We start from the raw sequence: 21,041 nt of genomic DNA, 5'->3' as shown, positions 1-21,041 counted from the left end.
AAAAAAAAAAAAAAAAAAAAAAAAAAAAAAAAAAAAAAAAAAAAAAAAAAAAAAAAAAAAAAATTAAAGAAACAGATACTGCTTAAGTAAACTGTATAAAGAAAAAAATAAATCCAATTCTGCCTTTCACTGTTGTTTTAACACTGAAAAAACATGATGGCTTAGTCTTTGGTATGAGAAGCCATTTTGATGGTACTTTTGCCCTATTGAACAAAAAGGGAAGAAAAAAATCTGGTTCAGGATGTTCAAAGATTATTGCTAAGGCAAATTTTGCAATTTAAGAAAACCCAACTCCGACGATTCATTTGCTCAGTTATTTGTTAACAGTCAAATTAGTAATTTTCACTCTGAATGGTAAATAAAATGTTAATAAAAAATAACAAGACATATAAACTTTCCCTAATGAGATGTAGTTAATAAAAATGGTTAGTTACTTCAGAGTATTTACTATAAACATGTCCACTTATGTTATTTTATTGCTATCTATACAGTCTTTCAGTGTACTGTATTATTGTACTTTTCTTTAAAACTTTAAAAATTGGTTATCTAAAATCAATTCTCTAATGGTAATTTTGCAGGAAAACTGTATTTCACATTATTAATCTCATTAGTATAACTTTCCTATAAACAGGCAAGAAACATTTGGAGGATGCATATATAATAAGTGCTTGGTTACTATAGTAGCAAATGTCAAACTAATCGCAAAAGAAAGTCTAAAGGTTTTGACACTTTGAAAAATCTAGTATATCATTTATCATTATTCACTAATACTGTGGCAAGAATAGTCACCACAAGTAAAAATTAAGGTACTGTTGTAGAGATTATGAGGCAATTTTATTATAAATTCCTGATATATTCCACCCGTGCCTGTTCTTCATTTAAATGTAATTTAGCACTGTAAACCATTTATGAAAATCAATTTATTTTAAAAGGCATAAAAGTTATTAGTGCAAAAAGAAAAAATATCTACACCTCCAGAAAAGGCCAAAGACACTAATGAAGTTACCTCAATAAAGACATAACTTAGCCAGCCAAGTTACAATGCATTCCTTGCAACTGTAGTATGTCTCAAGTTGTGAGGTTCTGAAAGGTCTTTTGATCCAAAAGTGGCCACCAACCAAATTCATTTCTCTGAAAGAAATCTTTAAGCAATTAGTTCAGCCTAACCTCCCTTCATATGGACTCACTCAGATGGCTCACATTTTATTAGGGACTCAAAGGTTTAAAAATATGCAGTCAATCCAGGGCAAAGTGCTATGTTGTTTGCCTGTTTGTAAAATTAACACACAGAGAAAATAAGATTTGAAATGATACTGGAAAAGACTAACGTATTTATCTAATTTTTTAAAAACCTACCGATGGAACAAAATATATTTTATTTTAATTATACCAGCACAGTACGGCCCAGAAAGACCATGGAGTTGTACAAAGAATGTTCAGCACCAGCAAGATAAAACAGATACTGGCAGCCAGTGCTAACTGCTAGCACACAAGCCCCTGCCGCATTTGTATGATCTGGAGCAGAGCCGCCTGAACATCTTCATCCATGTGACCCTTCAGAGAAAGAAGAGAAGCGATATTTTATGACATCTTTGTTTACATAAGAATTCTAAAGACAAAGCTTTTACAGAACATAACTAGTCATTGATTCATCACGTGCTAAATCCTCACCACTGCAGTGATATCTAAAGGAATTACTGGAAAAGGGAGTATAGCTCTATCATGATCAACTAATAAGCAGTGCATGGCCGGGCGTGGTGGCTCATGCCTGCAATCCCAGCACTTTAGGAGGCCGAGGCAGGTGGATCAGTTGAGGTCAGGAATTCAAGACCGGAATGGCCAACATGGCAAAACCCTCATCTCTACTAAAAATACAAAAATTAGCCATGTGTGGAGGCACACGCCTGTAATCCCAGCTACTTGGGAGGCTGAGATGGGAGAATCACTTGAACCTGGGAGGCGGATGTTGCAGTAAGCCGAGATTGTGACACTGCACTCCAGCCTGGGTGACAGGACAAGGCTCTGTCTTTAAAAAAAAAAAAAGTGTAGTGCCCACCAGTTGCTCTAACATCCATTACCAGAAAACAAATGGACAATCCTCCCTCTTTCTCTTTTTAGTAACACCCTTGGATGATAGGGGTAGCATAAGTTATAAATGAGCAAAGTAAACTACAAGGATATTTGTTGTTATTGCTGCTGAGTTTCTTTTTTTTTTTTTTTTTAAATTAGAAAACTAATTGATGGCCGAGCACAGTGGCTTACACCTGCAATCCCTGCACTTTGGGAGGCCAAGGTGGGAGGATCACTTGAGGCCAGGAGTTTAAGACCAGCTTAGACAATATACTGAGACTCCATCTCAAAAACTCAAAAAAAAAGAAATTAGCTGGGTGTGGTGGCATATGCCTGTAGTCCCACCTACTTGGTAGGTTGAGGGAGGACAATCACTTGAGCCCAGAAGTTGAGGCTGTGTGAGCTATGATTGTGCCACTGCACTCCAGCCTGGATGACAGAGCAAGACTCTGTCTCTTAAAAAAAAACTTAAAATTAAAGTAATTGATTTTAAAAACCCATATTTGTTTTTACATAAGTAAGATCTTGTTTTCTTACCTAATGTCACAGAAATCTTTCCTTTGAACTACCCAATTATTTTAAATTATTGCATAATATCCACTGTATGGGTGAATTTCATTTCTTTACCCATTCCCTTAATAATGGACATTTAAGGTATTTCCAGTCTTAATGGACATATTACTAGAGATGAAACTGCTGGATCAAAAAGCCATCTCAATTTTTAATTCTGTTAAGCACTACAAAATTTCCCTCTATGGAGATTATAACTAACTGCACTACCATCAACAGAGTAAAAATGCCCATTTCCCATACACTCTGGCTAACCCAACCAACTATAATCTTGTGTAATACTGCCAGTCCTGCAGGTGAAAAATGGTATGTTCTTATTCATTTGCATCTCCGCCATTACTGATGAAACCAAGTATCTTTTTTACATGCATGTTAGCTATTTATATTTTTTAAAAATACTTTAAACTTAAAATGGTGGCACAAGTTGATTAAATGCAAGTCAATGTGGTGGACTTATTATAATATTGCACCCCCTCCCAACACATGCACACACACACACACACACACACACGCACGCACACATACATGCACACCTTTCCTTTCCTGGAATACTTGAAGAGGTTTCAGCACAACACTTCCCATTAATATAAAAAGTTTTGCTTCCAAAATCTGTTTCTATAACAGCAGGGTGTTTAAATTTCAAACATTATCCATAGTTGACTAAACTTAATATCTTAGTTAACTTTATGATGCCAGAAGGCAAGACTATTTCTGATGCCAACTGCTTTTGTTATGTTTCATTAGGATGCAGTAGAAAATAATTTCAAATTCCAGAAGTACATAGTATGCAAAGTGGAAAGGCTTGTTAGTTTGCTATATTTTTTCATTAAGAGCAAGCTCTTCCTCTCATAACCAATACCAGTGAGTTTCTCAGCCTGTCTAATATAGATTTTCTATGATTTTCTACTGTTTGCCCCACTTAAAGTTCCTATTCACTGTCCCTCAATAGTCTTCTCTTAATAATTGCAATCAACTTTAAAATTCTGGTTTATCTTTTATTTGTTTAAAAGAGAGTAGCTAAGATACCTTATTCTATCATATCATTCATTCTTTGTCATTAGTTAGTTTCCCCTCCATCTCCTATAGAAAAGCCAGGTCTACTGATTTTAAGAATTTGACTCATAAAGTATCTTTCTTTTTATTATTTTATCTAGTTCTCTTTTTAAAATTGATCTTTTTTTGAAGCTTTCTCTCAACATCCATCTTTCCCTTCTTTGGTTTTGTTTTCGGTTGTTATTTTTGTTTTTTCTTTGTTTTTTTTTTTTTGCTTGCTGGTTTTTACAGTTTGGCCTAACACACTTCAAATCCAAATAATTCCCATGCTCTCTCTCCTGTCATTCTAAAATTTGTTTCTTTTAGTACAGTTTCTTCCTGAAAAATCTATTCTGAGAATTTTGGAGATGCAGCTCATGGGGTTTCTACAGGAAATTAAGAAGAGTATCCTTTATATGCTAATCACTTCTTAGTATGTTTTTTTAACCATAACTTTCTCAGTACCCCCCTAAAAATGGCAATTCATAATATTCTTCCTTAATTATTCCTTGGCTTTACCAAGCCAAATTAAGGCTTGGTAAATAACTATTATCAATTCTCTCTTAACAGATCACTTTTTCTTTGATTATTACAATCCTACACACAACACCCTGCTTGTCACTTTTGTGCTTTTCTAGAATTCAAAGTCGTTCCCACTCTCCTTTTAGATGACAGCCACGTGTGGATGTCCAGGCACCGTCTCCAGCTAGCAACACCATTAACGTGTGCGGCCAGCACATGTTACCAAACTGTCTATAAACTGAGTGACAAGCAGATGGAGACAGCACTAAATTTAAGATGTTGTGTTGCCATATAGCGTTGTAAATTTTTTCTGGAGATGCACAAACCATGATTAAAAGAAACATAATTAAAGTAAGGATATGGGGTGCAGCTACTTTAAACATCAGTTACTTTCACATAAATTTATTTGAAAATAAAAAATTATTATCTCTAAAGCAATATTCTTTCCAAAGGAGAAGTAGTTCTTTACCTGTGCAGCACTAAGAAGGTGTGTCCGATAAATTGCAATTACTTCTTGGTGCTGTCTGTCAGCATCCTAGAAATGTGAAAAGATGAGCAGATCTGAATATCGGCGTTCACATTTCTGAAGTCTGGACAATGCTCAGGCCTCATGCTACAAAACTACCATTATTATTAAGGCACTCCTGCTGCTTCTAACAACAGACTGCCTCGGACCTACCAGATACATAATTCCAAAACATAACAATATAAACTTCTCTAATGAATACGTGGGAACATTCATAACGACAGCAATGCTACTTTCCTTAAGTAACATGAAATTATTGCTTTAGTTCACATCTAGTGCCATGAACTTCTGCAGACACTTACCACACGTTTGGATTATTGCAAACACTTCCTATCCTGTCTTACTATCTCCACACTGTATTCCTTATCATGCCTCTGAGACTAAGGTAGCTCTTTCCTCACATCACTTTTGGCTTGAAAGCCTTGAGTGATACTCCTTTACATACAAGAGAGAATCCAAATGCATCAGTTTTGTTCTCAATGGCTTCTAGTTTGGCTTCAAACATTCACTCTCAAGTACGGCAATCCCCTCTTATCGGGAGTTTTGCGATCGGTGGTTTCACTTTCTCTATTTCAGTTTGAGATACACAGAGAAGTTGCATTCACATTACTTTTATTATGACATATTGTTATCATTGTTCTATTTTATGATGTTGTTGTTATTAATCTCTTACTGTGCCCAATTTCTAAATTACACTTTATCACAGGTATGTAAAAATGGGGGAAAAACACAGCATATATAGGGTTCAGCAGGTCCTATCCATGATTTCAGGCACCCACTGGGGGTCTTGGAACATACCCTCAGTGGATAAGAGGGGGACTACTCTACAGGCAGGCCTTTTACTGCCCTCTGGCCATGCCACTTGTATTCCACTTCCATGTCTTTTTTTACCCTATTTTCTTTGGAGGAAGAGCCTCTACTTTCCTTTCACCTACCAAAGTAGCATCTACTTTACAAGTTCAAGCCATGTACTCCCTTCTTTAAAACTAGCTTCCACCACACCACTAATCTTTCCTTCCTGGAAACCCCTATCACTTAGAATCTGCATTCTCAATTCTATATTTGACATCTCTCATCTTGTCATTTCACTTTTTATGGATCTATATTTTGCCTCTCTACCCACAACTCCGTGGGGACAGCAATGGCATGCTTTCTTCATCCCTGCTTAGCACACCGTCATGAACATAAAAAACAATAAACAAATATTTCCAGTTATTAAAGGGACGCTACACTCCTTGGATAAGATCCAAATCCACAATTTGCCATCCTTCATCTGTAGGCCTACAGTGTTAAAAAATAAACACTAAAAAAAAAAACAAACCTTTCTTGTATTAAAAAAAAAACTCATAAACAATTCTATGAAATAGGAAAACACTGGCAACAATTTACATGTGATTGGACCATTTTACTTAGCATTTCAATGTGTATTAGTGCATTCAATTAAAAATATAGTCCCAGATACTCAGGAAGCTGAGGCAATCGGATCACTTCAGCCCAGATCAGCCTACAGTAAGACCCCACGGGAGACCAGCCTAATAAGCAATATAGCAAGAACTCATCTTTAAAAAATGCAGACAAGCAAGTAATAAGTTATTATTCTATTTTCTAGATGAGAAAACCAAGGGTTAAAGGGAATGTTCCTTGTCACTTCCTTATAAGTGGCAGGACTTAGACCACAGCTTCCAATTTAAGCTTCTAAATCCAGGCACTTATCCTTCTATGCAAGGTATAAAACCATAGGAATGCCTCTTTATTCACAAAGATAAAAGATTATTTTAAAACCTCCGTTAGTTTAGTGGGACCAATATTTTAGAGGGTACACTGCAGTGAGAAAGATGCTAGATTTGGAGTCAGCCAGTTTCAGATTTATACCCGAGCTGAATGACCCCAGGCATCAAGTGTTGTACTCTTTGTTTCCTTAAGAATCAAATGGAGGAAATAAACCTGTTTTGTGGGATTGTGATGAAGATAAAGTTTACAGATAAGGTATGTAAAATGTTTAATATCATGCCTGCTATACAGTAGTCATCCAATACGTATTATTACACCACCAGTGTAGGTAACTTTTGGTATATAAAAACAATTACATTCTTGGATATGAACACAGCTACACTTAATTTCTAAATTAGCCTTACAAACTAACTACAGGGAACCAGCACATATTCACACAAAGACCCATGTGTCTGGTTACTCACAGCCAGCTGTTGCTGCAGAGATTTCACTTGGTGTTGCAGAGTGTCAATCAGCTGGCTCTGTCTCTTGGTGGGGTTCCCACTTGTGTAGGTGAGCTGGGAAAGGCCATTGAGTGCCTGTTTTAGTCTTTCCACATCATTAAGCAATTCAGTTATCTTTAAAAAAAAAAGTTGTGGGAGAAACATATTATTCACTTATTCATGTATAATGAACATCTCTGTACAGAAATCATTCCTTTCTGGAGACACAAGCTTTATCTTTATACACCAGAAAACTGAGGTATGAATATTGCCAAGACTGTTATCAATATGTAATTTATAATTAAATTCCTTTCCAGAAATTCTGTACAAAAGCAATACCAAATTAAGAATAAATATTACATATATCCTAAGATGTGAGTATAAAGTTAGTGTTCTTACTTTTAGATAATATATAAGCATCTATGAAGGCATATGAACTATTTTCCAGGTAACTTCTGGAACACAGGAAGGGAAGGGGGATTCCCTGCAATGAAGTGTAAAAACTAAAAGGGTGTAGCCCATGTAAGTCTAGAATTAACATGTTTCTTGTACCTTCCAAGAGTTGTATTATTTAAGACCACTTTGTTGTCGAGGGAAAAAAAAAAAAACAAACAACAAGGTGGCTGTTTATAGGAAGTCCCTAGAAACATAGCTTTTCCCCCCCTACTTTAAAGTCAGACAGAGTTGACTTATGAGAATGTGGCTAATTTCCTTCACTTTTCTGAGCCTTAGATTCCACATTGGTGAAAGCTGGATAATCTTTCAGAGTGAAGAAAATCAGGTTGGGCACAGTGGCTCACACCTATGATCCCAACACTTTGGAAAGCCAAGGCAGGAGGATTGTTTAAACTCAGGAATTCAAGACCAGCCTGGGCAATATAACTCCATCCCTTCCCCCACAAAATTTTTTATTGAAAAATAATAATAGGAAAAAAAAAGGCAATCAAATGCAATTATAAGTAACATGCTCAATAAATGACAAGTAGCTATTAATTAGTGCTTATAATTATATATTACTATATATACCGTAACTACCTTCCGAACAAGCTTAGCACACTTAAATTATCAATCATGGAGGTGGTGTGCCAGAGGATAGTACGTACAAGTACTCTCACTGGGGAGGGCAGTCTGTGTCTGTGTTTACTCAACTGTATCTCCAGCACATGATATGCAGAAGGCATTTAATCATTACATGTTGATTGATAAAACTGCAGTCAATCTTCATATTTCATCTCCATAGTACAAGCTTAATGCAATATCAGTTTCAAAAATATTGTTGAGAATGAAAGATAAGATGGAAAGTTAAGTTATAAACCCTCCTCTTAAAAACTGATTGGGAAGATCAATCACATAATTCTAACAAGGTAATATAAATGTTTTAAATGGATGGCAAAGCCACAACCAAACATGCATCTTGGAGGGCGAACTATTTACTATAGGCTAGATTGGACAGTGAGGGCTTTAGGAAGGAGGATAACATGTTAAAGAATGTATAGGATTCAACTCAGTAAAAGGAGGAAAAGGACATTCTGGGTGAGGAAACTAGTCTGTAGAAAGACATGAGCAACCGAACATAAAATAAATTGGAGGGCTCAGTTTACAACGGTGGCTGCCAAGATCAACTCTGGATGCTCCCCAGAGTGCTTGGTTTCTTGCAGCCCAGGAAGAGAGCTTCCCCACCATCCCCTTCCCCATCTTTCACATGCCACAAACCCACTGACTTTTGACTCTCCATCTATGAACCTTAAGTCTCCCCGCTGTTCCTCAATTCTTGGCTAGAACAGCTAAAGAAACAGAAGGAAAAATGCTTTTGATTTTTGTTTATGTTACTTCATTTTTTACGATTCAGAATTTTTGCACACAAGTTGCCAGACTGGAAAGGGTGTGTCTAATTTGTTTGTTTGTTTGTTTTTTAACCTTTTCATACATTTATGGGCTTCAGAATTTAACTGGGAAAGTGTAGCACAGCCCGGTCACTTTGTTAATACCTGTGTATAGTTCCCTGTGAGATTCTGTGGTAGAGTCCTATTCTCTTTCGACTCTGCCAGTGCTGCTCTGGGGTTCCAACACATTAGCCATGCAGACAGACTACTTTGCACCTACCTTATTATCTTTTGCTTCTATTTGTTTAGCAGATTCTTGTATTCTTCTTTGTAACTCTGTGATTGTTGTTAAGGACTTATCACATCGTTCCTTCTGATCCTTGATTTCTTGTTCAATGCTGAAATGTAGCAATTCCTTCTCATCTTTTGCAGATATTTCCTTCTTTTTGGCATGCAAAACTTCCTCACATACTTCCTCATACTTTCTATTCAGATTGGCCAATTTTTCATTTAAGCTGGAAATCTGTGTCTCCAAATCGCTTTTTGTTGCTTTATATTTAGACAAATCAACTACCTCTCTAGTCTCTAACTTTTTTAATGCTTGTTTAGTATTCTGAACCTCAGACTGAAGTTTGGAGACTTCTTCCATTTTGTTTTGGCTTTCTTCTTCCTTTTCTTTCAAGCTAGCTTTTATGATTCCAACTTCTTTCTCAAATGCTTCTTTAATCTGTAAATGCTCTGCCAGGGGCACAGAAGAGTTCTTTTGATTCTCCAACAACTGATGCAGTTTGGTCACTGTCTGCTGCTCTTTCTCATAACACCTGTGCATGTTCTTCAGTTCTTCCTTTAGATTCTCAATTGTGCCATTAAGAGATTTTTTCAGAGCCTCAACCTGTTCCAATGGGACATGTTGCTTTTGCAAAAGATTTTGCACTGCAAGTATCTCAGAAGCCTGTTTGGCATTTTCTTCTGCTAGCTTCTCTTTCACATTCTTTACTTCTGTGTATTTCTGTGACAAGTCTTTTAACTGTTTGTTTAGCTCTTCTGTTTTTCTGCTTAATGCTCTTTCCATTTCATGAGACTTCTCAATGAGAACCGTCTTATCCCTCAAATCTTTCTGAAGGGTAAAAATCTCCTTCTTTAACTTGTCATTCTCTTGCTTGTTTTTCTTGGCTTCTTCTTCACTGACACTATACTTCTGTGTCTGCTCTGATAACTGATCTTTTAGTTCTTTCTCTGTTGCTTTAAATTTTCTCTCACACTCCTCAAAGCTGACAATTGGTGCATATTTTACTTTAATGCATTCTTGTATTGTGTCGAGCTCCTTCTTCTGGGCTTTAATTTCGGCATGCAGTGTCACAATCTCTTCTTGGCCTTTTCTGTAGTTGGCCAGGATTTCAGCATTACTATCCTGCACCTTTCTCATGCCCTGACTTAGTGAGCTCATCTTTGCCTTGTGCTCTGCCAGGCTGATGTACTCAGCTTTTATTTGGTTCTGAGTGTTTTCCAGGTTTCTTTTTAATATTTCATTCTTATCTTTTAGTTTTATAAATTCCTGATTTATATCTTCATATTTTTTCTTCATATCTAATAATTCTCTGTTAGTTTTATCTAACGTGTTATTCAGTGTTGTTTTAATTTCTTCATGGGTTTTAACTGGCACATACTGATTATTCATCATCTTCTTCAAGTTAGTGTTTTCAGACATGAGAGCATGTATTTTCTCCTGGTCTTCGCCACATTTTTTCTTAAGTTCAGACAGCTGTTTCTTAACTTCGACAATATTGGATTTCAGAGCTGTTACCTCTTTTTCATGTTTCTCAGGAGGTACAAACACAGTTTCTAGGCGACTCACATTCTTACTTAAGCTGTCATTTTCCAGTAGCAATTTCTCCATTTCCAATTTCTTTTCTGTATATTTTTGTGTTACATCTAAAAGCTTTCTATTAAGATCATCAATAATTGCATTATGTGACTTTTTCATATCTTCATTTAGTTTTAAAGGAACATAATGATTTTTCATTTCAATTGTTAAGTTATGTGCTTGCTCCTTAAGGAGCTTATTATCCAGATAAACTTTTTCAATTTCCTTTTGTAGTATCTGATTTTTCAATGTCAACTCGGTGATCTTCTTCCCAAGTTCTCCTGATTTCTGCTCTAATCTGCTCTTAACCTGTTCATGTTCCTCCAGTTTGACATGCTGAGCAAGCTTAGCCTTAGCATTCTCAAGTTCTCTCTTTAACTGTCTAATTTCACTAAGTGATTTTTCATATTCTCTTTCCATGTCTGCTAATTTTTTTGCTTTCTCATTCACTTCATTTGATAATGAGCTCTTCATGTTTTCAAATTTTTCAGCTGGAATGGAAAGGGCCAACTTTGCTAACAATTCTTTTGCCTGGCCTTCCATCTCTGCGACCTTTCTTCCTTTCTTCTCTCGCTCCATTTCACACATACTGAGTTCCTTCTGCAATCGCTTATTTTCTTCTATCAGCTTGCCTTCATCCCTCTTAAACTCTTCTACTATCATCTCATTTTGTTTGATTTGGTTTCTTAATTTCCCCACTTCTGCTGAAGCACCTTCATATTTTGCTTTCATGTCTTTCAACTGATCCTTTAGTTCCTCGGTTAGTCTGTGATTCCCTGTAGCTGCTTCACTTGTTAAGTGTTCTTTAAGGGCAAGAAAGTGGGTCTGCATTTGTTTAACTTTACCTTCTGATTCATACATCCTCTTCTGTACATCTTTTAATGCATCTTCTAATTGCTTTATCTGTTCATCTGAATCCTCCTTGACCCTTTCACATTCTAACGCTAATGCTTTGCATTCTGCCACTTTGTGTGCCAGTTCATTTTGGAGCTTCAGTCGGTCTTGTTTTGCTGACTCACAGAAAGTTCGCATTGTGTCTAACTCTTTCCTTAAAATTTCATTTTCAGAGTATGATGTTGGACTGGATAAAGATAGCTCCAGAGGTCTTAACATAGATCTGCTTTGCACATGGGCTGGTATACCTGGGGAAGTACACTAAAAAGAAAAAAAAAGACATCAATCACAAAAGCCTAAATGAGATATTTACTATACTTTTTCACCAAACTTATGGAAAGTTTGCAGATCATCGGGAGTCAAAGGGTTTTCAGATGAGGTAGTACGACGGAAAAATATCAAATGTTGATTTCTGTGGTAAGAAAAACAGTTCTGGATATGATTTCCTTAAGATAGTCACAACATATTGAGAGTTCTCTTCACTTAAGTCTATTCCAGGAAGAACAAAGGAAAAATGACCATGGTCACTGGGTGCTATTTTGTCTTTCTTTCCCCATTTATAATACCTACCCACATATGAAAACCATCAACTTTATCAAAACATATTTATTATTTCTGTTTTATGTCACATAATGTGCTTAGAACTTCAAATTCTGAAGAAAACCATTGTATCCTTCAATAAAAACAAGTACTGTAATTTTTAATTTGCAGATAATTTCATAGAATTATAGATTAAGTACTAATAAGATTTTTTACTTCTGCATATCTTTGCTGTTAATTCCAACAGAATATTCTTTAAATTATAAAAATACCACCAAAATAAACCCAGCTAGTTATTAAAGTTGTCAAGAGAATGACTGGTCACAGCCAGAACCAGAAGAGTCTCCCAATAGATAGAAAACACCTGGAGCTGGTGACTGGCAGCTTTCCGATAAGATCTCAGGAGCTGGATGAATTGGCTCAAGCATGTGAACTAAGAGGTAAAATGGTGGATGTATGACCTTCTTCTGGGGGCATCTGACTGGTCAAGGAAAATAGTCTCTAGAGAGCATGTGTACAACCTTAGCAAAGGCACTACACATGTGGCCCCTCCTAAGTGCCGACAGGTCACTATGCATGCAGATAGCCTGCCCCAAGAGAAGAATCAAGGGAGGAGAAATGCAAACCCCCAAACCAAGCCACTGTATAAAAATCCCAAGCTAAGGGCTGAACAGGGCACTGGGATCTCTCAAGCCACCCACTTGGTCTTCTTTCAAGTGTACTTTGCTTCTTTTTGTTCCTGCTCTAACACTTTTTAATAAACTCACTCCTGCCCTAAAACTTCCCTTGGTCTCTCCCTCTGCCTTAAACCTACTTCTGCCCTTCAGCCAAATCCTTGCCTCTTATGAAGCAAGGACAGAGCTTGCTGCAGACCCCTACAGATTCACTGTCAGTTAAATCTGAACTGCCTTTCCCCTGAATCAAGAGGAAAAAAAACTGACAACATGGAATAATTTCCCAGCCTCCGTCTGCTTCTAAATTATCTTTCAACTTATCAATTATCTTTAAACTAAGACTACTATAATTTATGAAGAATTACTTACATAGCTTCACAACTTCCACACTTGTTTCACCATAATCAAATATTTATCTAATCTTTTTAATTACTGGTCAAGCTGATAACCACTCTCCTAATTTAGAATCTTAGATTTTTCCATCTTAAAGAGATCTGAGGCATGTAGGCTAACTCACTCTACCTACAAATGAAGATATGTAAGAAATGTCTTTAAAAGCCCAGATATTTACCAGTTCTGCAGTCCACAGAAAATGCTAGAAAGGCAAACCCTGTATCTAATGAAATGTGAAGCGAGGAGCAGAAAAGCAGGTAAGAAAATCAGACTACACTCTACCTCCTGGAAGTTTTCTGTATTTCAAGGTAAATTTCCAAAATATAATATATTTAGTTGTCAGGGAAAATATATTTCAAATCCAAAACAAATTACTTTTGAATTATTCATATCTATCTTCCCTTTTATATAGGTAAATATGAAGAGATAACTGATCACTGTTAATGAACAGAAGCTTAGCATCAAATGCAATGAAATTGTAATTCAAATCTCTTACTATAACCACTATCATCAAAAACACTCTAGAGGGCACCAGAAACAGCAATATCTGTTTTTATTAAACTCAAGAAAGCAGAACCAATATTTTTTGATAATGAAAATCTCACTTTATGAATATATGCTTAATATATACAATGTTCCTTTCTCCTCTTTCTATAAAGGCACAGAAATTTTCTTTAAATGATTTTTAAAATAAAGACACTTATTACCTGTGAGTCTGCCATATACATCTGACCCTGTTTAAGAAGCATATCTTCTTTTCCTAAATAAATGCAAATAAATGACATTTTAACTTAAATATCCACACAAAAGTAGGCTAAGCATCAATTTGACGTTACTTCCTTTATTATTCAAATAAAAGAGAGGCAGAAGGTACAACATAAAAGAATCCTCATTCTAAAATACCCATTTTCCCTGTTATTATTTCTATAAACATAAAAGAGAAGTACCTACAGAGTCTACTGCACAATTGATACTAAGGTTTTTTTTGCTTACTTTTTTCTATGCTCTGTCTCGGCAGAATCACTAAGTAAGATTTCGGAAACATCTAAGACCATTAAACTAACTAGGCTACATGATAATAAAACATGTATGATAGCATAAATATTACTGTTGTACAAGAGGATAGTTTAATGGTCACTAGGAAATAAACAAAAATAGATTTTCTAGAGAAATTGTTTAACATTGCAGAATAAAGAAGATTGTGTATAGTCTAAAAATAATTCCTAATTGTTTATTGAACATGTAATTTTTAAATGGCTACCTGGATTGAGACTGATTGCTTCAAATTAGAAAACTATGTTTATGTTCTTTCCATAAAAAATGAACCCCAAATATCACAGGACAAATGTCTATGTCTGCTAATCAACAAGGCAAATTTGGTAATTCATACAATATACGATTTTAAAATACAGGTATCTAAGGAAAATCAGAGCTTCAGTAATTATCAGAATATATGTTAGCGGTTACAGTAGTCATCTTAACATCTTCCTAGTTCCATATGTTGAAGTTTAACAGCAGGAATATCTTTTACAGTTAAACAAATATGAATAAACATTCTTCTTTGCTTGAACTAGGTGAACTATAATGATAATCCATACTCATACTTACGGTTACTGAAATGACTTCCTGATCCTAAATGATCACTCTGAAATCAGAAGCATAAATTAAAACATTTTAGGGGGAATGCTGCCTCATTTTGTTAAATTCTGTATCTGTTTTAGCTGTAAATGATGCAGTCTTTAAAACCACATTTTTGACATTCCTTGTTTCTCCTGAGCATTATTCTACTCAAACCCACAAAAAGACACAGCACTAGCGACTGAGAGAGATCAGTTGGGAATAAACTACTTCACCAAGTATTTTAATAAAAGCAGCCAAATGTTTTAAGGAAAAACTTTATTGCTCAAAAGAAAAAAATGTAAGCCCTAAAAGAACTGAAATAGCTTTCAAAACCTACTGTTTGCTACTGCTTTACCTCAAAAGGAAGGAAGTGGCTACATTCACATCAATAACTCATTTTACTTTACCACGGTAGGAAGCGGAAACGCTACCTCATTGACAATGAAATATCAACATAACTCCTTCTTTCAGAGTTTATAAAATACCAAGTATTTTGAAAGTAAAAGGAGAAAGAGAGCAGGAAATAAAACTGAGGCAGAGAGACCTACACATAGTAATAAATCCCTCAATCCATTAGTTAGGAAATAATAGAGAAACTCCAGATACGGTGAATCAAAATAGACTGGGTTGCTCCTTTTCCTAAGTAAGTCAAATACAAAGAATCTAACATATAAATTAAAATATTACACTTCATGAGTAAGAATAGGCCAGGCGCAGTGGCTCACACCTATAATCTCAGCACTTTGGAAGGCTGAGAAGGGCAGATCACTTGAACCCAGGAGTTCAACACCAGCCTAGGCAACATGGCAAGACCCTGTCTCTACAAAAATTACAAAAACAAGCTGGACGTGGTAGCTCACGCCTGTAATTCCAGCACTTTGGGAGGCTGAGGCAGATGGATCACCTGAAGTCAGGAGTTCAAGACCAGCCTGGCCAACATAGTGAAACCCCATCTCTATTAAAAACACAAAAAAATTAGCTAGGCATGGTGGCAGGGAGTACAGGAATGAGACACTGCACCCCGCCTACATCTTACACTTAAGACATGCAGTAAGTCTAGCTCCTAAAAGAAGTATGTACATAAATAGTACCCAAATTATAGGTGTCAAACTTTGACGAATACTAAAAAGGACTCGTATATACTCCTAAATTTTCTCATTCAAGTAATTCTAAGTGTAATTAAAACTAGCAATGTAGTTGAAAGCACAAAGGAGCCAGATGCTTGGGTTCAAGTCCTGACCCTGCCACTTAATATTTGTGAAATCCTCATGGGTAAACCTCTCCGTGCCTCAGCCTCCTTACCTATGAAGTCAGGTAACAATAAAACTTGTCACATAGAGTTGATTTGTTTTATGATGTATGTCAAGAATGCAAAGTACATGGTCAGTGCTACAAAAATATTAGCAATCACCAAAATTAACCTAAAAAAGAGTCTTCAAATGTGAAAAAATAGAAGCCACTATAGCTACATCATTCTTTGGGTTATAAAAGCATGTTTCTGAATAATCTTGAAAATTCAGTCACATAAATATGCACATATATTAAATATGTACAATACAATGAATTTTTGCACATACATACCTTTTGTAATTATACACAACCCAGATTAAGATATAGAACATTTCCAGGACCCCAGAAGTTTCTTCAAACGCAACCTTACTCAGTAACCAACCAAAGGGTGGCCTCTATTCTAATAACTAATATCTAATATCACAGATTAGTTTTATCTACTTTTGAACTTCATAAAAATAGAATTGTGCAGGATGTACTCTGTGTGTCTGATTTCTTCCATGCAACATTATGTCTGCGAGGCCCATACAACATGTCTTATGTAATTTTTCATAATGCACACATAGTTTTTTATTTACAAAGAAAAATATTATTTTTGCTATGGCCTGAATGTCTGCGAAAATATGTTGAAACTTAATTCCCACTGTGCTGATATTAACAGGTGGGGCCTTTTGCAAAGTGCTTAAGTCATGAGGTCTTCACTTAGGCCCCTTTTTGCCTTTTGCCTTCTGCCAGGTGAGAATGCAGCAAGAAGGCCCTCACCAGACATGAATGCCAGAGCCTTCATCTTGGACTTTCCAGCCTCCAGAACTGTGAGAAATAAATTTGTTCTTCATAAATTTTCTGTATTCTATTGGAGCAGCACAAATGGACTAAGACACTTTTTTTAGTGTACTTTGGGGCTGTATTCACCAATAAAGATAAAAGATTTATGCTGAATCAGCCACCTTCAGTGATGCCCAGTGACAAATCCTTTCTGAGATAATCCTGGACATATCATTATTCATTTATATGAATGCTTTTTATCATTATACTCATTGTAAATGTATAGGTGAAAATATGATGTTTCAAAAAGGTAAGGATGGACAATGAAGAGAAACTGGAATGAAACTAAATGTCAATTACGTGCTAGTCAATTTAAATGATCTCACTTAACCTTTATAACTATGTGGAAAAAGAGACAATCATCCCAATTTTACCAAAGAGGCAACAAGTTCAAAGACTTTAAATAAGCAGCCCAAGGTCACACTATAAAAAAGAGATTTATAAATCAAATTCAAGTCTGATGCCAAGCTCCTTACCATTAGCCATTGTGAATTATAGGAAATAATTTAACCTTTCTGTACCTCAAAATATTTAAATCTATTTTTCAGAGCCTCAATCGTTCTTAAGCTTTCTTCATGTTGCTTTTCTTTAACTGCCAAAAGGGACTTCAGCTTTTCTCTCTGAAATGAACAGAGGAAACAGAGTAAAATCACCCTGTGGTTGAAATTGGGTTAAAAATGTGTTTTAGAAAACATGAATGGGAATTACACTGAGGACTGGAGTTAATGAATTCTCCAACCTGGTGAATTTTAACTACTAGTAGAGTTGATAATTTCTACAAATATACTAATGAAACATAAAATATCTATAAACAAAATCATGAAAAATTCAAATCTCTGGTGTTTGTTTTCAATCTTAATGTTTTCAGACATTTTCTTTATATTTAGAATTTTACATTATTTTCAGGACAAGTTTCATAGAAAGTAAGATTTTCAGAGGCAATAACAACAAAATGCCTACAATAATCTACGCCACTATATTCAAAACATTCTTTTTTAGTCATGTATAGATTTTCAATTTCCCTTTAAATAATAAACCACAAATAGAATCCTGGTCTCTATCTCAATTCAGGACTTAAACTTTTACTACTAATCATCTTCAATTCATAAAACATTTTTATGGCTTTAAAATAAAATGTCATCCTACCTCACTTTCCAGATCATCAGCAACCATAACTTCCTAAATTTCAAAAGAACACAAAATATTTTAATTCTTAAAAGCTTATTTTAAAAGGCATGAACTTGGCAAAGATCTTTTAAATAAAAGATTGGCACATGTCTTTAAGATTGGGGCCAAGGATATGAGAAGAAAATTATGTACTACCAATTCTATTGTATGAGCTGTCATTCATTCTTCTCACTATCCAGGTTCAGGAGCACTTTTGATTCTCTTGAGAACCTATCAACCACCAAGTTCTACTTGTTCTTCCTCCTCATATCTTCTGTCTGCTCTTTCCTCTCTAATCCCATGGCCCTAACTATAGTTCAGCCTTTTGTTTTTGCATATGTTCAATTTTAGGAAAATCTAACACAGATAGCAAGATATTAAAGTGATGCCAAAAATTAGAATCACAAGGACACAGCTGTACCAATCATGCATTTACTTCTTACTTCTGAAATGTAAATATCACAAAGGATTTCACCTGTGATGTCCTGTGCCTAATAAAATGTATAAAGAGTGAACTGATACACTAGATTTCATATATATTCCACTTTCCCTCTAAAAAGAATGATTTATGAATATTTCTTGTATTTCCAATTTTTTATACAACAAGGAATATATCACAGGTCACCACTTCTGTGATTTTGCTCATTACAATATTCTCTGGCATGCCCTCTGATTCCCTCTTACTTCCTTCAAAATTCAACAGAAGTATCATCTCCCACAGGAAGTGCCCCCTCAGACGCGGCAGCCCGCAATGATCTCTCTTCACTTCCCTGAACATTCTTTATACTCTCGTTACTTGTTAGCTTATGCTACTTTAAATTTAAAATTTTAAATTTCATGTAAAAAGCCTTGTCTTCAGTAAGATTTAACTCCTCTGAAGTGCAATAACCTAATTTTACCTTCTTTAACACAATCATTAACAATTGGCTATTGATGATGTAATAAGACAGTTTTTGATCTTTTTTTATTATGCAGAGTTATTTACCTCATTCAGTTGTAACTGTAAACCATTGACTTTATCCAAAAGTATTCTTTGTTCTTGCTGCATTTTTCTCAACCTCTCTTTCAAATCTTCATTTTCAATCTCCAAACCCTTAAATAATAAAGATAATAAGGTGCCACGCCAATCTTAAAAGAGCAAATTCTTATAGAAGAAATTTTTAAAAGCAGTTAACTATCACATACAGGTACATACATATGTAAAACACTACGTACAAAGATACAATAATTTCAATGATACTCCAATGATTTAAAATCTACAGATCAAAAATAAAATAGAAAGTTACTATCGTATGATAGCTAATAAATATGAGTATAGACTACAAGAGGGAAAATCATCATCATTCCAATAAAGAAAAAAAACACTTAGATATAGTAAAGAGCAAAATAATATGCCATTTTAACTTTTGCTTAAGACCTCCCAAGTTTATGAGAATCTTCTAATGCTTTTGACGAACTAATCATCATTTTCAGTGCTCTGGTAAAAGATAAAGACTCCAATTTAAGGACATAGTTCATTTTCTTACACTGCATAGTAAACTAAGAAAACCCAAATAAAATGCTTTTGCTTTATTATATTTAAAACAGCTATTCAATTTATCATTTAATGGTGTTTCAGTCATAAAATAAACTAATTATGGGTTCTTCATCTAAAATAATCTGCATATTTTTTGAAAACTTTGACCAATATAAAAGGTAAAAAGTACTATGTAGTTAAACAAAATTATTTTTCTTAATCAAAATAGAAAATACTTTAAGAAAAAATTCAAATTTAATTTACATTAATCATCTTTATTGATATAATTTTCCTAAATAAACACAAATGTATGGTTTATATCACAAAACAGACACATTTAAAATCAAATAGTTATATAAAGTTGCTTCTTCTAATATATATCAAAACAATACTTCCTACACCATACTTCATGTTATATACATAATTTAATTTTACAATACTAGACCCAAACACTGATAACAAAAGTCAATTCTTTAAGAAGAGATTAGGCATCAGCTGGGTGCAGTGGCTCATGTCTGTAATCCCAGCACTCTGGGAGGCTGAGGCGGGCGGATCAGGAGGTTAGGAGTTTTTACTTTGCCAACATTGTAAAACCCCGTCTCTACTAAAAATGCAAAAACTAGCCGAGTGTGGTGGCACATGCCTATGGTCCCAGCTACTCGGGAGGGTGAGACGGGAGAATCACATGGTCCCAGGAGGTGGAGGTTGCAGTAAGCCAACACCATGCCATCGCACTCCAGCCTGGGGAACCGAGTGAGACTCTCTCAAAAAAAAAAAAAAAAAAAAAAAATGGGAGATTAGGGAAGAAAAAAGAGAATCACAATTTTAACAAGCTTCCCTTTTGTTGCCCCACTCATTTCACCCACTCTCTTGCTTCCTCTCTTCTCTCTCAATCCCACTACAAATACTGGAATTCTTTTTAAAGGAAGATATCATATTTTTTTCTTTTTACCTGAATATTTTGATGCTCCCTCTGATATGACTTCACATTTACTTCATCTTGCATGTGTGTCAAATTTCGCTTTGGTAAAACATAAGGAAACACAGGACAGCAAGTGTGAGAATACAGAAAAGTGTATTTTCCTCAATTGGCAATATACCCAATTAGTGATTTTCAGTTTATCCAACATTAAATTTTGCTGCATAAAACACAAGGTGGCAGTATTTCTATTTAAAACCCCAAAATGGAAAGCACCTTTAAGGCTATGTTTTAAACAAATCAAGGATAATTTACTTAAAAATACTAAATAATAACAAATTTTAAAATATTTATTACTAAGGATTTATTTTAACTAAAGTCACAAAATTTTAAAAAGGAGAATTTGTAATAAGCGCATAACAAAAGTTGGGCTATAAAGCACTGCATTGCCAACTACTCCTAAAAGAACTCAATTTTAAAAACAAAGGAGGAGGAAGGGGAAGTCTATTAATTTTGAAAGACAATACAGAAATTATTTACTTCTCTGAGCACCGCCTAAATAAAATATCAAGAGGTATGGTAA

The 21,041-nt window shown here is 35.1% G+C and overlaps 1 protein-coding gene across 4 annotated transcripts in view; it reads right to left on the bottom strand.

Moving 5' to 3' along the window:
• Positions 1-1,353: 1,353 nt before the first annotated feature.
• UACA (uveal autoantigen with coiled-coil domains and ankyrin repeats) overlaps positions 1,354-21,041 on the bottom strand; it is a 100,965-nt gene continuing 81,277 nt past the window's right edge. For all 4 annotated transcript variants that reach the window (XM_017548157.2, XM_017548158.2, XM_037745570.1 and 1 more), the window contains 10 exons: positions 20,492-20,560; positions 19,009-19,116; positions 18,003-18,035; positions 17,378-17,476; positions 14,730-14,766; positions 13,829-13,881; positions 9,037-11,775; positions 6,916-7,068; positions 4,664-4,729; positions 1,354-1,554 (listed from right to left, as the gene is read on the bottom strand). In XM_017548157.2, coding sequence (XP_017403646.1) covers positions 1,483-1,554; positions 4,664-4,729; positions 6,916-7,068; positions 9,037-11,775; positions 13,829-13,881; positions 14,730-14,766; positions 17,378-17,476; positions 18,003-18,035; positions 19,009-19,116; positions 20,492-20,560 — 3,429 coding nt within the window. In that variant the 3' untranslated portion in view covers positions 1,354-1,482. The remainder of the gene's footprint in view (positions 1,555-4,663; positions 4,730-6,915; positions 7,069-9,036; positions 11,776-13,828; positions 13,882-14,729; positions 14,767-17,377; positions 17,477-18,002; positions 18,036-19,008; positions 19,117-20,491; positions 20,561-21,041) is intronic.

Source organism: Cebus imitator, unplaced genomic scaffold (genome assembly GCF_001604975.1).
Source record: "Cebus imitator isolate Cc_AM_T3 unplaced genomic scaffold, Cebus_imitator-1.0 Scaffold203, whole genome shotgun sequence".
NCBI classification, from domain to species: Eukaryota; Metazoa; Chordata; class Mammalia; order Primates; family Cebidae; genus Cebus; species Cebus imitator.
Note: the sequence above shows the minus strand (reverse complement) of the source record. Positions and strands in the feature narration are given on the sequence as shown.